Source organism: Hoplias malabaricus, chromosome 4 (assembly GCF_029633855.1).
Source record: "Hoplias malabaricus isolate fHopMal1 chromosome 4, fHopMal1.hap1, whole genome shotgun sequence".
Lineage (NCBI taxonomy): Eukaryota > Metazoa > Chordata > Actinopteri > Characiformes > Erythrinidae > Hoplias > Hoplias malabaricus.
In genome coordinates this window covers 43108916-43126224 of record NC_089803.1, presented here as the reverse complement: position 1 = coordinate 43126224, position 17309 = coordinate 43108916, and the positions used below count along the sequence as shown (strand labels likewise).

The 17309-nt window shown below is 38.8% G+C and overlaps 1 protein-coding gene across 1 annotated transcript in view; it reads right to left on the bottom strand.

Annotated features, from left to right (window-relative positions):
• Nucleotides 1-618: 618 nt before the first annotated feature.
• Nucleotides 619-17309, bottom strand: part of LOC136695339 (lysine-specific demethylase RSBN1L-like) — a 48143-nt gene continuing 31452 nt past the window's right edge. Inside the window, exons 4-8 of the mRNA XM_066669373.1 lie at nt 13599-13736; nt 9720-9862; nt 6057-6224; nt 5771-5879; nt 619-2499 (exon numbers count right to left, since the gene is read on the bottom strand). Coding sequence (XP_066525470.1) covers nt 1435-2499; nt 5771-5879; nt 6057-6224; nt 9720-9862; nt 13599-13736 — 1623 coding nt within the window. The 3' untranslated portion in view covers nt 619-1434. The remainder of the gene's footprint in view (nt 2500-5770; nt 5880-6056; nt 6225-9719; nt 9863-13598; nt 13737-17309) is intronic.

The window sequence follows — 17309 nt, the reverse complement described above, 5'->3', positions numbered from 1 at the left end:
AACGCTCAGCCTAAATATAGGATGGGTGTGGCGTGGCCAGCAACAGCTTATTTGCATAAACATGACAGGGCCCTTAAAGGCTCATTCCGAAAGGGACTGAAACAGGCAAGAATAGAGCTGATGAGAGTTTTGTGCAAAGAACTTCATGAACATGTTTGGTATAGCCCATAGACTTATTTTAACTTTTTTTTTTTTTTTTTTTTTAAAAAAGACTTAATATGTCCCCTTGTAGGATTAGCAGTATCTTTGCAGCATTTAAGAGACAAGTAGCATATGTAGAAATCTAAACTTTGCATGTGTTATTGACATCAGTGCTACTACTGTCAGAAAATGCAACACCTTCCACACTTAATTTCTGCTTTAGAAAAACATACTGCTCAGGATTCTGCTTCATGGTATCAGTACTGAAGAAGTTTCAACATTACCCAACCCAAGTAGTTTGCTACTTAAGGATTGTGGCTCCAGTGAAAGACTAAAAGCTCATTTCAAACACAAAACATACCTTGACAGATCAACTTACCAGCTGAGTAAAGGGCAAAACTGTGTAAATTCTGTTTTTGACTTAACCATCACTTCTTTAAATTGAAAGAGGACAAAATGAAAGACACTTTGCAGTGATCCTATGCTTTTAATCTTCAGTCATCTCCAAACATAGTTGTCTTAAGTTCTACACAGAATAACTGTGGAAACGTTTCTGGATTAATCATGAATGTGGGAGCGTGCAGGTAGGTCAGAGCGACCCACCTCACACCAAGCCAGTCTGAATTCCGCACATGATCATTCAGTGTAGCCCTTGTTTACATGACGACAATATCCAATATCAAGAACTTTTTATTACGAGGTTCTTAATTAGATATAAATCAAACTACACATTTTCATAGAAAAAGTTATATACACTACAGTGCTGACAATAAAAATGAAACAAAACAAAACAAAACAACCTTGATATAAATAAGCTCTATGGAAAAGCCTGGAGTCATTAAAAGAATTCTGTCTCATCTCATCTTAAAAATATATATGTTCATGTCAGCTCTAATACAACTATAGTCTACAACTTAAAAATATATTATTTAAGGACCTGTTTGTGGGTTTTGTTTTTTTTTCCGACCTGCAGGGTAGCAGTGCAGCTGGCCCTAAGTGCTTTGATAGTTCACAGTTACAGGCAGGCACTGAGGAATGTTACGCGCTACATTTGCTATGTATTCCATCGATAACTTTAGGGAGAGGGAGCAAGTCACAAACTCGCACCCTGCTGGAGGTCTGCCACACTGCTGCTTTCCACATCACACACGGCTGTTGGTGTCACACTGTTCCTTTCTTTATATTCTCCTCATTGGATAAATACAGAGAGTCAACCAAAACCTTAAAATAAGATTTAAAAAAAAAGAAAAAGAAAAGGGAAAAACCATTAAAAAAAAAACAGTTATATACAAATCAGTACAAAAAGTCTTTCTGCTGTTCATGCAGGAGGGGGCTGAGCGGGTGGTGTGGCCGTGTGTCCTGTGGTGTGATGGTGGATTTTGGGTGTAGAGAGTCCGTGCCTCTGTCTGGCCGTGGTTGGGTCTGGGGCTGGTGGTGCTGTTGCTGGGGATGGGGCAGTAGCTGAAGTTGCTGGGGTAGCACAGCCTGAGGCAGAACTTGGTGCTGAGGGGGTGCAGTCCGACTGTCTGAATGCCCAGAGCTGGGTTTAGGGCTGGGAGAATGTGTGCGTTTGGTTGTTGGGGTAGTGTGCGTGTGTTTGGTTGTGTTGGAAGTATGGGCGTGTTTGGATGGCATCATCGTGGATGCTGAATGAGAAGATTTGGACGTGGTAGAAGAGTGTGTGTGTTTGGACGTCGAGCTGGAGTGCGAGTGATGTTTGGTTGACGAAGATGAGTGTGTATGTTTGGTTGGTGTGGATGTGTGCGCGTGTTTGGTTGGTGTAGAATGGTGTGGATGTTTGGGAGTTGTCGAGCTCAGGCTGGGTGCTGGCCTGGCTGTGATGGCGTGTGTAGGAGTGGTTCCACATTCTGAATGATGATGGTGTGCTTTGGGTCGGCTTTCAGACGCTGCCGCGTGGGGCAGAGGCGGTGTAGCACTGGAGCTGCTGGGTGCACTGTTGGGGGCTTTGGCCGTCCGCTCAGGGAGGGGCTCCACCTCCTCCAACTTAATCTGGGGCACATCTCTGGAAGGCTTGGTGTCCGTGGAGGCAGGTGAAACTGTGGACACACTCAGGCTCTCGGCGGGCAGCTCCTCTTTGATACACAGAGGCTCTTGTTTGATACAAAGCGGTTTCTTGTCCTCGTCTTCCTCCACCGGCACGTCTTCCTCAGGGGTCTGGTGGTACTGCTTCAAGCGGACATGCCACGCCAGGCTGCAGACGGCAGAGACGGTCTTGAACTGATGGACTACGCTGCGGGGGATGTAGTAAATGTCGTTGTCATAGAGTTGGATGCGTGCGTAGCGTATCCCCTCTCGCCTCAGCTGATTTAGCTTCGCATCATCCACCCACTGCACGCACTGAAAACAGCACAGACACAGTTCGCTGTTAAGTGATATTACATAGCAGATATTTACAAAATAGCCACTGTGTTTTGTACATGCTCTATAACTGCATAGACTATGCTGCTCTATTACAGAAAATTGTAAGAAACTATCAAAATCTTTCTAGCACAATGCTGAAATCAAGTGTCAGAGTGCCAGTGCTTTGAGAGTTCACAGGAACAGGCACTGAGGAGAAGTCTAACATATGCCAGGCTTCACTGATCTAGTATCAGCTTAATGATTTGTGAACTACATATTCAGTGCTCATTCCGAGTTCGCTTATAGCAACAGGGAGTAGGCTTGTCACAATACTTACATGACAGACTTATTGTACAATATATGGACATTTAGGACATTTTTCATATTCCAATTCCAGTGTCTGTATTTCCCTAATAAATATGTTTTTGTAAAAACAAATCTTTGTTCTTTAAAGAGGGGTGTAACTGCATTATTATGCTATTATATAATCACTAACCAGTGGTATGAAATGGTCTAAAAATGACAATAATATGGATATCACATTGTTTCTGGAACAATACAGTGACCACATGTCTGTCTATCCTGACAGGCCTAATAAGGAGTCTCTACTCCTACACAAAGGTTTACAATAGATTTTGGAACCAGCTGTAAAGATCTGACTGCATTCAGACACGTTTTATTGAAGTCAGGTAATGATAAAAGTATAGAAGCACCAATGAAGCAACAGCCCCTCATTCCTTCACTCCACTGCCCTAAAGTCCAAAGCCAGGTTTTTTTTACATCCTTTTAACCAAAGCTTTTGCAGCCAAAGACTACCATCCATTCATTTTTATGGCAAATGCACAAGAAAACCTTTAGTAAAATAATTCTTTAACTAATTATTAAATTAATTCACTAGTTAGAAAACGTCAGAGTACTTTCCCACATACATTTATCAAGGCATAAGCTAATTATTAACACCAGCTTATTTAAAACAATTAAGCCAACCTTTTCATTAAGTATAACACCCCCAATCCATTAAGGCCAATTAGTAACACCACAAAGCCAAATATTTGTACGCTTATGCATAAGCAATTCAATATGGCAAATGTGGATTATATATTTTAATAGTATATTAATATTCTACAACAGATTGTTCAAACTTAAAAACATAGCAAAGAAAATCAAATGAACTGCCTTAATAGCTTTGGCTTTCTAATTAAATCTTCTCATACCTACTGAATTTATTTATTTAAACATACACAAAATATCTTTGGGGAAAAAAAAAAAGTTAATGTAAATTCACCAGGCGCCCTTATATAGTACTAAACCAATTCCATCTGACAAGCTTAGCACAGCGTTTAAGACTATTTGCCCTGATGATGTATGCCCTCAATCCATAGCTGCTCTTTAAACCCTCCACAAACAGCAGCCCATCTGGGCTAATGAGGGAAAGATTTTAGAGATCAGTTCCTCCCCCTCGGTCCTCATCATATAACACTTTACACTTGTCAGGTTCTACATCTGTCCAGCAGGGGTCAGTGTTGCCAACTAAGATGAGTCTGAAAAACAAGAGCGGCTCAGCATTTTGAATGAACATGATACCAATTCAAGGGATGTACTTTGAGAATATTTCAGACTATTTCAATCTACTTTGTAAGCTACAATCATTTAATTATTTTAGTGTAATTTATTCAAATTAAGCCCAGAAAATGTAAACTTAGCTTAGGTTTCTTATAACACTCAGATTCAAACAGTCCCTAAATGACCATAACTATTTCTGAGCTGCAACTAAGCTTTGTTACTGAACACTATGGGCTGGTTTCCCAGACATGGACTAAGCCTAAGCTTGATCCACACTGCAATCCCATCAGTGATTCACCAGTGAAAATCCTTGTTAAATGTATATCTGGGAAATCAGCCATGTATCTTGGAGTGCAATATATCTGATGTCTCAAGCTTCTTTATGGTAACAGAGGGGCTCAACAGAAGTTAGAAGAAAATAATTTAACCCTTCAAGAGAAAAAGTGCAAATGTGCAAAGAATGGTTCAGAGCTGGTCCAAACATTTACAGGCCTTGATTGCTTTGTGGTGTGTGTGTTTATATATATATATATATATATATATATATATATATATATATATATATATATATATATTCTAGTTCAGCATTTTAAAAACAGCAATGTGGGCAATATGGCTGCAACCTTCTGGTGACCTCGTCTTATACGAGGAAAGTGAGTGGAGAAAAAAAAAATAGTAGATCAAGGCATAATGCAAAGACTAATTTAACAGCAAAAACATCCATATGCATGGCCTTGTGCCTAAAGAGAGTAATTTGTCAAGTCACACAGACAAAATAAAGATATTAAGATGCGAGTTTGCAAGGCCACTTGTAAAACTATGCTTCTCAATTAAGTTTTCTGATATGTAAATTTATTAGCCAAGTTCAATCAAGCTTTTTTTCTTTTTTCTTTTTTTTTTTTTGTTAATGGTCCAACAGAGAGTAACTTTTAAATGCACTGAACTGAGTTCAGCTCTCTCTGGATGTACTGTAATTGCAGTCACTATGATATTAAGCTATTTCATACCACTAGATCAGCACTTTACACACATACATGGATGAATACATGCTGGATGTCCCTTCCCCACCCCAAAAGTTTCTCATGTTTAAGTACTGGGAGATCTGATCTTGTGATTTTAAATTTTAAATTGACTGAAGGATCTTACGCACGTTGCAGCTTTCCCCAGACAGGCCTAACCTTTATTTGATATATTGCTCACATCTGACCAAAAAACTGGAAAAACATATTTCCTCATTTTAAAATTTTTCTAAATACAGAAACCATTATGGTTCCAATATTACTGTGCATTGCCATTAGACGTTTGATGTCCAATGTGTGACATATTTGAATATTAGGTTGTAGTAGCTTGCCCAGATCTGCTTTTATTTCAGGAATTAAAACTTATTTCTATATATATGTACTAAATATGTACTATATGTACAAATATCGTTTGTAGTGAAATGTTTTATATTACGATACATATTGATATTGAAGGACATTCACAACATGGTTCATGAGAGTTTGTGTTGGATTTGACAAATTAGTTAAGCCTGAGAGGCAAACAGCTGATCAGATGAAGGTGGGGGATATATTAATAAAAGATCTGTAATTCCACAAAAACCTTCTGATGAAATATACTGTTAGTGTTTTACAGAAGGATAAAATATTTCATCCAAGCATGACATTTTTTTTTTGACTACAAAACTGTCTGAAATGAAAATCACCTGAGACAGTGGGGGCTCATGAAGGTCCAACTGCAATCGCTGCACAACATCAGTGAAATCTGCGGCATGGAAGCAGACCACGTCTTTGGTAATGCGAGGAGGCTCCGGACTACTCCGCACACACAGACACACACAGCATGAGACGCAGACAAATCAGCATCTACAAGTCCAGTGAATGAATGCTAAAGTCTACTTTTGCATTACTGAATGTTGTGCAAACAGGACTCATCTCTAATCAAAAATCAAACATGCAAATATGTTTACATAAATATATGGCAAAACTCACCCCTCTCCGCAGCGTACAGCTTTCAGCACCCCCACAGCAGCAGTGGTCTGTCTCTCAAAGCCCTGTCCAATGTGGTCAGCGTGTGCACGTGTCCGGTCCTCGAACAGCATCTCACGTGGCTCACTCGTCCGAGGTAGATACTGCAGGTTCTTAATTTCATTGGTTGACCTTTAAGGGTAGGATAAAATTATGATTCTCAAACACTGTTATTTACATTACAAAGTCCACAGAGAGCTGACGAGAAAGAGGGAGGAAAGAGAGAGGTAGAGTGCTATAAATGTGACTGAGAATTTCTACAAAAATTATAAGTGATCAGTGTTTTGCCATTTAACTTATGCTATTAATTACAATAAGTACCATAATAAGTACAATAAGTTATTTCATGTCCACATTTAACACGTTTGTATTTGAATATGCAGATTTATCTATCCAAAGATGTTTTTGAAGGGAACACAGTACATTCACTAGGCCACATTTCTTACCAAATATCTAAAACGTGGCTTCAAGAAGAAATCAGAGATAAGACTGTAACGTAATTAATATTTTGGAAAGGTTACGTCACTGTATTTAAGCAAGTATGTTTGATTTTAAAAATGGCCTAAATTTTCATCCCCAGAACTACGACATATACAAAACAACTGGAGACAGAAAGTAAACAACTGTCAGTATATAGTACATGCATAAAAAAGTAGCTCACTGGATGTCAGCCCTTCCAACCATTATTTTTTTTTTTTTGTTACCAATAGATAATTATAAAATCCTGCTTGTTTTTAAATATTTATATATATTTTTTCACTGGCTTAAAAAAACTTTCCATTCATAGTTTGCTACAAAATATCTACATTTATCATTATGCTACATAAAAATAATGCTCACACATAGCATATGGCATTTTAAAGTTAACCATAACCCTTCTTATGCCACGATTATTAGCACCTAAATTCCTACAAGATTCACAATGAATTCATCCATTCTTTGTTTACTTTATAATCAATAGTTTTGACAATACAAGTGAACATGAGCACGCTGAAATTCTGAAGACATGATCATGTCCTATCGCAATTCACGTGGTAATCCACTAAAGAGGGGTGAAGCGGTTGCGAGCACACAGGCCTTTAGTAAACATTACAAAGGCTGATATGGGAGTGGTGGGGGCTCGGACTACAGTACAGTGAGCAGACCTACTTAGTATGCAGCACAGAGGAGAGCTGCATACCATGATAAAGTAATGAATGCAAAGCTCTCTCACACACACACGCACACACACACAGGGAGAGAGAATGGCACTCCAGCATACTGAGAGAGGGACGCACAGCTTGTGTAGGAGCGTGTGTGATGAGGGGTGATCAGACACGGCTGTTTTGAGCGTTACTGTGGGAACAGCAGGGCGATGTGTGACCAATGTGCATGAGTGAACGAGTCAATAAACAGCCTCCAAGGAATCCACAGCATCGGCGCAAACCCTCAGTCAGCAACTTCACATTTAGTGATGACCCTCATTAGTGTTAATGATCAGAAAAATCATGTTCAACACAGCAGCTAAAGAGACATTCTCACAGTCAGTTTTCCCTCTGGAAAACAAAGGCAACAAGCAGTATCAGAAGCGGAATTTTTGACAGTAGTAGACATTTGTAGGATTTGGATATGTGCACTTAAAAATACAATGTATTCCTTAATACAATCATATTTAGACTTTATTGATATCAGCAGATACTTTCTAAAAACAAAAATATCTGCATTTATTCAGATTCGTACTGGTATAAAGCCTGTTACTCTGAATGAGCGGAAATTCAACAATGCTGGGCATCACATAAGCACATGGGTACATTGCCAATTAATTATTCCCAAGGGTTCCAAATAAGTACATATATTTCTTTCATTTAATGATTTCTCTCTCTCTCTCTCTATATATATATATATATATATATATATATATATATATGAAACTTTGTTGAAATGTTTTGAATTGGAAATATTTAAATTTGCAGCTCTGACTAGATGTTGTCATCCCATTTAACATGGGATTCTATAAAAGGCATTCTTTAAAGATCAAAAAGTCAAAAACATCCTCAGTCTAAAAAGATATTTAAAACTCAGAAGGCAGGGTACATTTTCCCTTCTTTGATTTACGGAACATTTATACACAACCTTGGCCGTGATTTCTGAAGGAGGAACAGGGGTATTACCAGAGCATGGATAGGAGAAGAGAAGGGTGGACTTAGATTAATAAATCATGCACTGTGCATGTGTGAGCCTGTAGCGGGTGTAGAGAGTTGTGTGTGTAGTGTGCAGGTGTAGGCGTGCTGGATTTATCAGCACTGAGGCGGAACGTCCCCTCTGCTATTGTACAGCCCTCTGATCTGGAGCCAAAAATGACCTCATAATGAGATCACTGGGGTGATGGTGGAATAAACCCCTCAACCTCCAACAAGCACAGCAAGAGGCCTACGGTAACCTCTCCCTCTGTGTGTGTGTGTGTGTGTGTGTGTGTGTGTGTGAGAGATGGTGGCTGAGGGTGGGTGGGTTTGTAAAGTAGGGAAAAAGCAAAAGCTGCAAACTTTCATGCCCTCAGGGAACCACCAAACAGAGGTAACACCTTAAATAGCGTGTAGGCGTGTGTGTTTGTGTGAATGTATATGGTGCAGCAGCAGATGAAATATGACCTCACATTTAGTAGAGTGTAATATAGAAGTGAAAAAAAATAGGAAAAAGCATATAGTTGCAGAAACTAACATCAGCATTTTTCACAGCAGGGTGGCTGCTGCTACTGTTGGTTTAATCTCTCACACACACACCTATATAATTCTGAGACAGTACTTGCGAGTGTGCGCGTGTGTAAAACAAGCTTTTTGCCTATGAAGAGGAAAAGGCTATGCCTGAAGCGCAGCTTGTGTTCTGTTTAGCATAACAATGACACATGATTAAAGACAGAAGAGAGAGAACAGAGAGAGAGACTGCAAATTGAGATCCTCATTGTAAACAGCTCATCTATATAAAAGTCATAGTACCGCACTAAACAAACATATTTCACAATAAATCAAACAATGTGGCAGTGCAATGAGATCAGAATATTTTTAGAGAAAAAAACTAAGAAAAAGAAAAAAAAAAAGTAGGCTTAAGACGTCTTCAATCTAAACAAGGAGAGCAGTGAGTTGACACTTACCCCTGACACTACCGGCTGCTTAGACAAGTACACTGCAGAACACGACACTTCCAATGAATCCACTTTATATTTTTCTTTCTTTTTCAGCTTGATGCATGCAGGGACACATTTGCACTAATCCGTACACTGGCCTATGTGTAATCTCTAATGTTTTGCCTCTAAGGAAACCTAGAGAACAGCTGACTAAGCACAGCCGTTGAAATATGTCATTTGTTTTGCTCTGGCATCAGTATTTATGTAAGTTGTAAATATTTAGTAGGAGTTTGGTGTCCCCTCACCAACTGGCAAGTGAAAAGTGTCCATAGGTGTGAGTGTGTGAATGAATGTGCGAGTGTGTCGCCCTGTGAAGGGCTGGCGCCCCCTCCAGGGTGTGTTCCCGGTGCGCCCAGTGATTCCGGATAGGCTTCAGACCCACTGCAACCCTGAACTGGATAAGTGGTAACAGACAATGAATGAATGAATGAATGAATAAAAGAAAGAAAATATTTAGTGAGTTTTACCTTTTCCTTTTGAAGGGAGACTTTGGCATGTCAGTGACAGGAATCATTTGCTCTCCAGGCCGAACCCACATGATGGGCCCATCATCACTCTCTGTAGGACTCATCAGCTTCAGACTTGAAAAAGTTCCCCATGGCAATGTCCGCTAAACAAACACAAACAAAATCAAGCACACTTCTAAAAAAGGGGGTGCAGCAAAGGTCTTAGGTTTTTAGGACAGTTAAAGATTTTATATTTAAATGTATTATATAAATTGTTTTAAATTATACAGCTCTAAAATAAATAAACGGTATAAAGCTTAAATAGTAAGTTGTATTAATAGTAACAGTATAGTTGATAAGAGTCATTTGTTTTCCTCTTAGAATTGTGTGTCATACAGTTTTGATGCAAGGCTACACTCACATTACAAACCTTGTTTGTCTATTCCGATTTTTTGCTCAGATTGGAGTTGGCTGACTTGACGCAAGTGAAATTGCAAGTGAAATGCTGTTGAACTAGTGCCCTGTCTGTGTGCAGTAGTTTTAGTTATTATTTCTGAAGTGCACAATGTAGTGAGAATGCTATTGTTGCTCAAGCCTTTTCTCCTGCTGTTTTGCTGCGCTGCTGGTACTGGCTGAGGACCACGGCAGAGTGTGTAAAAACAAAAAGATTCATGAAATCCGGTGTGGCCGTTCACATTCATGTTGCATTTCCACGAACATGACATTGGACTCAGGAAGTCGAGACAAAGAATCAATGGATTAATCAAGTAGTAATAATAAAAAAGGCTTTTTTCTTTCAAGTGTGACTTGAGTGGTGTACTTTGAGTCTTTTCTTTAGCTTAAAGCACCAAGTACTGTATCAGCAAATCACAAAAAAATGCATGTGTTCATGTTAGCATTTTGAAAGCAAGCCCTGAGGCATTGAACCTGTCTTAGATATGTATGACGAAAATTGTTTTCAAATGACTTGTCCCAATTTATACATTTTTTAAAACTCTCAAAGAAAAAAAAGTAAAGATGAAATGCGAGAGACACAAATAACTAATTTTTACTAATATATAATGCAGCACAAATATAAAAGACATGATCAAACAAAGTTCATACTCTTAAGACTATTGTACATAAATTAGTGTTGGACCCAGCACTGGTGTTTAATTATATAAAAAAAAGGGTACTCTAGGCAACAGATTAATGACTTTGTGACTGATAAAACCAAACAGAAAATGACTTTTCCCTAAGCGTTTTTGAATAACAGAATTACATTAGGATTAGCAGTTATTTAAATATGAAATTGAAAGTTCAATACAAACCCATTTTCCAGAAAAGGTTGGCGCATTGCTTAACATGTGATAAAAACAAGAATCTGTGATATGTACATCCTCTCGAAGATTTAATTGACAAACATACAAATAAAACATTTCCAGTGTTTTTACTGAACAACTCTATACTTTTTGATTAGAATTTGACGTCAGCAACACACTCCAAAAATTTGGGATGGAGGCATGTTTACATTACTTTTACTTTAATTACACTGTGGAATCATTCAGAACAGAGAATGTTGACAGTTAAAGTTGTGTACATGCAATTTGTCCATGATGGCTTGATACAAGGCTTCAGCTTCTCAAAAATCTGCTGTTGCCTGAATCTCCTCTCCATGACCTGCATGTCAAGCACACACGTCTCTATAAAACCCAATGTTTGCCTCTACATCTAAGAAAATTCTGTCATATTTGTCACCCTTGACTTGGTCACTGAAGCACCTCCATAACATCAGAAATGTTGACATTTAATTTACACCTGTCACTGATAAGTCTAAATGGTATATTTATCAATAACACAGAATGCATTTTTATTATTTAAAAAAAAAAAAAAAAAACAACAACAACAAGGAATTTGGAGTCAACTTTGACAACAGCATGTTTCTACCATCTTTTGGACACTCTGACATGAGCTTGGGCCCAAAACTTCCTGTGCCTGGAGTAACAGGATCATATCTGGATAAGGACAAGTTACATAACAATACAAGTGCAAACGCACTCAAGACAAATGTATAACAAATACAAATCTGCTCGCTTAAGCCACTTCAGAAGGTGACCTGAGACGCATCTGAAACACACATTATATCAGTTCAAACACATCCATCTCCCAAGTCAAATTCAGCAGCCAAGACTGCTCCCAGTACACGGCAAACTCCCCCCCATGTAGCTGCATCACTGAGCACATACCACACAGCAATTTGATTTCAGAATGACTACCCGGAGACATATTTCGCTACCAAGTGTAAATGCATGCGTTTAAAAATCTTATCAGGATACAATGAAGTGAAAAGGTGTAAACGGGGTCATAAGTGTTTCCACAGAATTGTTTTTCTTCTCTTGTAACAGAGCATCAGGTTGCATTACGTGATGCAGTAATAGACTGCATTATGTGACAAGCATTTTCTTTAGTGCTACCAAGCAAATCAATCAATCAATCTCTGTCTATACATACATACACACACACACACAGTTTCTCATGCCATGCAGCCTGAGGTTCAAAGGTGCACTTCAACAGTGTTGCCATGACAGATATTTTACTTTAGTCATTTTTCAATATATGGACAGTAAACAGTGAAATATATTGAAATCTTGCACTGAACAGTTGAAATGTTTTTGAACATTCTCAAATTTGGCACAAAAGTGCTGAGCCATGAGCTATCTTTGCTTGCAAAGAGTGGGCCTTTTATGGAAGCTCCTTTTGTACTCAATCATGATCCCCTCACCTGTTACAAATTCACATGCTTATTATGGAATGTATTAAGGTTCAATTCCATCTTGAATTTTCACTCTTATTTTGCCTCTGTCCCAGATTTTTTGGAGTGTGTTGCAGCTGCCAAAATTTTACTTTGTTTACATTTATTAATTACTATTCAGTGAAGGCACTGGAAGTCTTTTTTGGTGCCTTGTTTTTTTTTTATTATATAAGCCTTAAACAAACATGTTCCAGTGAAATACTCTATGCTCTACATGCAGTTTGATAAAACCCAAATGAAAGATTCTCTATTCTTAATGTTGCCTCACTAAATTAGCATCACTCAATAAGAAAGATCTCAACAAACTAGTGTGCTTTCAACAACACATAACTGGACAACCATTTAGTGGTTCACAGCTTAATACAGATTTCTCTCATGCACATGTATCAATTTCTGAACTCCATGTATAAATAAGGACAAGTGGGAGACAAATATTTGGCAAACTTTGCGACGGTGCTTTCTTTGGAAGAATCCAATTAAGAAATGTTTGCAAGCTAAAAACATTAGGCCTGCCAGTTCATCTTCTTCTTCTTTACTGGACTTGTAGACAATTCCATATTTTACTTCTGCTCTGCTGTCCCATAAGCTTCGGGCAGCAGCAAACATTTGTAGCTTTATCACCCACTTTCATCATCACAAAGTTAGATCTGAACTCAACCTGTTCTGCCTCAGTGTAGTTTCTGCTGCAGCAGGAGACACGTGACTCACTCACGTGAGCACAGAGCACACAGGCAGCCATGCCCACAACATGACCTCTTAAAGCTGCAGTTTTTTTTTTTGGTGCAACACATTTTTTAATTTATTTTTAATCTTACACCTTACCTTTTCAAAATGGTGACTGTTTTTTTGTTAAAAATGTGTTATTGTTTTATTTGTAGTACCAGCATGTGGTGCAACACTTACAAAAAATTCCCAAATGCAGTGGAAATTTCACCACAGAGACAATGAAATTAGTGCCACTATTACTACTTCTAGGTAATGATGTCATGAACTTGATAAATTTTTCACTAATAAATATTTAAACAGCCAGCTTTCTCCTGTTTCAAGTGTACACTTCAAAACTAAGTCCTCCAGAAATATTTGCTACTGAAAATACTCATTTTACTTACTTCCAAGAATGGAGACTGCTCTAACATGTTGAGGAATTCTGGAAAGAAGTCTCCCACCTCCTCGTCCACAGCCCCAACAAGACTGATCTGGCGCATGGCCCCAGCACGGTACGTCCCATGAGAATATGTTCTCTTTACCTAGAGCCGAGGGAAGAAAGAATACACACCGTGAGAACAGGAGCCTGGGTGTGCACTCATTTTATAGCATTAGAATAATCAAAACTTCGTGAGAGAGAATGAGAGGATGAGAGAGAGAGAATATGTACTACAGAAGCATCTTCCAGGCAAACATCTGACACATCAAACATCAAACACTGCTGTGTGAGAGATTAGAGCCTGCCGGCTGCTAATTCCCCAGAGAGAGGCCAAATACAGCCTCTCTCTTTCACGCTCCCATTTTTTTGTTACCCCATCAACAGTGCTCAAAGTTCATGCATTTCTGCAGCACAAATGAGCTTTACAAGTTTAAGCCTGTCGGTCAAACCTATGGTTTGATTTATAAAAATATAAAATAAAATATCGTCAAGTATCTCCGCAAATAAGAGCTGCACTGTGCTGCAGCAGGTAGTGTCGCAGGCACACAGCTCCATGGTCCTGAGGTTGTGGATTCAAGGCCCGCTCCGGGTGACTGTCTGTGCCGAGGTTGGTGTGTTCTCCCCGTGTCCGCGAGGGTTTCCAAGGTGTGTCTTTGGACTGTGGGAGGAAACCGGAGCACTCGGAGGAAACCCACACAGACATGAGGAGAACACACCAAACTCAAAGAAAGTCACCCAGAGCACGACTCTAACCCCCAACCTCTTGCCTCTGGAGCTGTGAGACAGCGACATTACCTGCTGCCCTAGCTAATAATCAGTTCATATTAAAATATTCAATATTAGTCAATTAGTTTACAGTTAACTAACAGAATTAGCCCCTTTGTAGCCCCTTTTCACCCTACACAAATAAAAGTGACAGCAAAGGCACTTAATGTGTCCTTTCAGAATCATGACAGTAATTACATTTGAAGTAAGTAAAAAATGGTGTCTTTTTTCCTCTTTAAAGCTGCTTTAGTGTGTTAACTGTTCATTTATAATTTAATTTAATCATGAAGAGTCCAAACAGGAATGTAAAAATGAAAATATGGTGTTTTTTCACACTGAAACTTTAGTTCCAACCTGCTCTTGTATAATGAAGTGGCCTAAAAACACACAAACCAACAAATACTAAAGTATGTAATCCCCTGATCAGTGACAGAAAGGACTTAAGGTCTTCATTAACAATGTGCACATGTAGAGAGTTTGCTTCAGCTTACAGCTGAGCTTTAAAGCATGAACAAACCAAACACTATAAGCTTTGTGGTGTAAGGAACTTTACTGTTAATGTTGCCAAACCCTTTTGTTTTGCCATGTCTTTTTCACTTTCTGTAAAACTCAGCCTTGGTTTGACAAGACACTAAGATTTATCGCCTCCCTATGGCATTTTTGCAAACAGCCATGGCTATACAAAACGTCCCCTGATCATCATTCCTATTTTAAAATCAATAAAAGATGCCCAGTTACCAAGCAAATTCACTTAACTTGTGCTTATGGAATAGAAATAATGTCCTGATGTGCGTTATATATCTATTAAATGTGTGTGTAGTGTCCACAGAGTCATCACTATTTTGCTCTTGCCCTCAAGGAAGAGTGGCATCCGCTAGAGTTACTTGCTCTTTTTCCTGTATTAAGGGTTTGAGATGCCAGCTTGAGGCAGGATATGGGCTGGCCTCCCTGTGTGTGTTCTAAACTAGTGAGGCCTGGTCACTCTGTTCCAGTTCTGGGACTGAATCACCAAGCGCACGCGGATGTGTGTGTGTGTCTCTATTCAGTGGACAAGAAGCAGTTATCAGTCAGCCAGGCAAATCTCAGTGTTTGTGTAAGTGAACAGCAGCAGTGTGTAGCGCTCTTGGGAGAGTCAAGCTAAGTCAGCATAGCAGTTTAATCCCAAACAGACACAACTCGCATTTGCTTTTTAAAGGAAATATAAGTCCATGTGTGGAACTACAGAATTACTCAATAGGAATAACTCAATAGGAATACTTACTGGCTTATCATATATATATATATATAAAATGTATGGCTGGGCAGTGTAACGATAATATTGTATACCACGGTATTTAAAAATGTGGGCGGTATCTTATAATAAGGACTAAAGTCAGCTAAAATGAACATGTGCATTTAAGAGAGCAACAGGAAAGGGGCGCTGTGGGAGCTCAATGACTGCTGATGTCACGGTCTGAAAACAGGTGGAGAACAGCACAAGCCCAGTAGCCCACCAGTTGTAAAATTAAGCTGTAAACAGACATAATTATCAGAAAATCACAGTGCTCACAGTTATATGGCTTTATCTTCTAAATATGTGAGTGTTGAGCCTCAGTTCGCTGAAAAATCTGCTGTGATGTGCCAAAGCACAAGTGCCCGTTAGCGCCAGCTGTGTTTCTAAACACTGTACAACGTCTTATTTAGCTTATTTTCAAACTTTTCTGTTCTTTCAGCACCAGTTGTTGAAATGTTCTCTCCCAGAAACAGGTTTTTATTGTCAACACGTGTCGGTGTGCACTGTCGGGAAGTGTTTAGCTAAATTCACTCAACTTTGTGCTCCAAGATATAAGGCTCAGCACAGTCTGACAGAGCACCCCACCCCCCACGGTAATACTGTATACCGAGATAATATTTTGAGACTGTATATTACGGTATGAATGATGCCAATGATGCCACTACATGATGCCAGTGGAGGGAAATGTTTCCTGACTCGCTCCTCCAAAACACCCCAAAGTGGCTCAATAATATTTAGATCTGGTGACTGTGCAGGCCATGGGAGATGTTCAACTTCACTTTCATGTTCATCAAACCAATCTTTCACCAGTCTTGCTGTGTGTATTAGTGCATTGTCATCCTGATACACGGCACCGCCTTCAGAATACCGAATTACTGGTGCAATGTGCAATTAATGAAGATTGGCCACCAGGCTGCTCCAATTTAGCCATAAAACCTCCCACACTACAGGTGTTTCAGTTTCATTATCCAACCCCTGTATATATATATATATATATATATATATATATATATATATATATATATATATATATATATATATATATATATAAAATCATTACAGCTGATGGACAGTATGACAGACCGCCTCAAATAATAGAGCAAACACACTCTAATAAGTAGTTGTTTATCACACCATGTGTTTCGTAATTATCATCCATATTTGTAACAATTACACCTAATAAAATTTTTTATAAATATTTGTTACTCCCTTTACATGTAATAATGTTCACAATATTTTTCAAGAACTGTTCACTCCTGTTTTGTTCCTTATGACATCCTAGTGTTTTTGTTTTTTGCAAACTCAAATCTCTACCAGTCTTTTTCAACACCATGTTTTCTGAATGATTTCACAAGGTCCAATAATAATGGGTACTCAAATAGTGATTTGACTGGCACCCAAACGGTTAACAGAGTACATCCCTACTTTCCCCTTATATATATAAGGTTTACTGATCTACATTTTAACTACAGGAGGTTTTCCATTCCTGAATATTTTAAATGGTGGACAATAAAAGTCTCTACTAGCTTATTCCATCCAGTCTAATTGACCAAGAAGAGTCTGCTAAAAAGGATTCTTATGGCCTGAAAAACTAATGCTTTCCCTACATAAAGACTGCTTAAAGAATATCTCATGGAG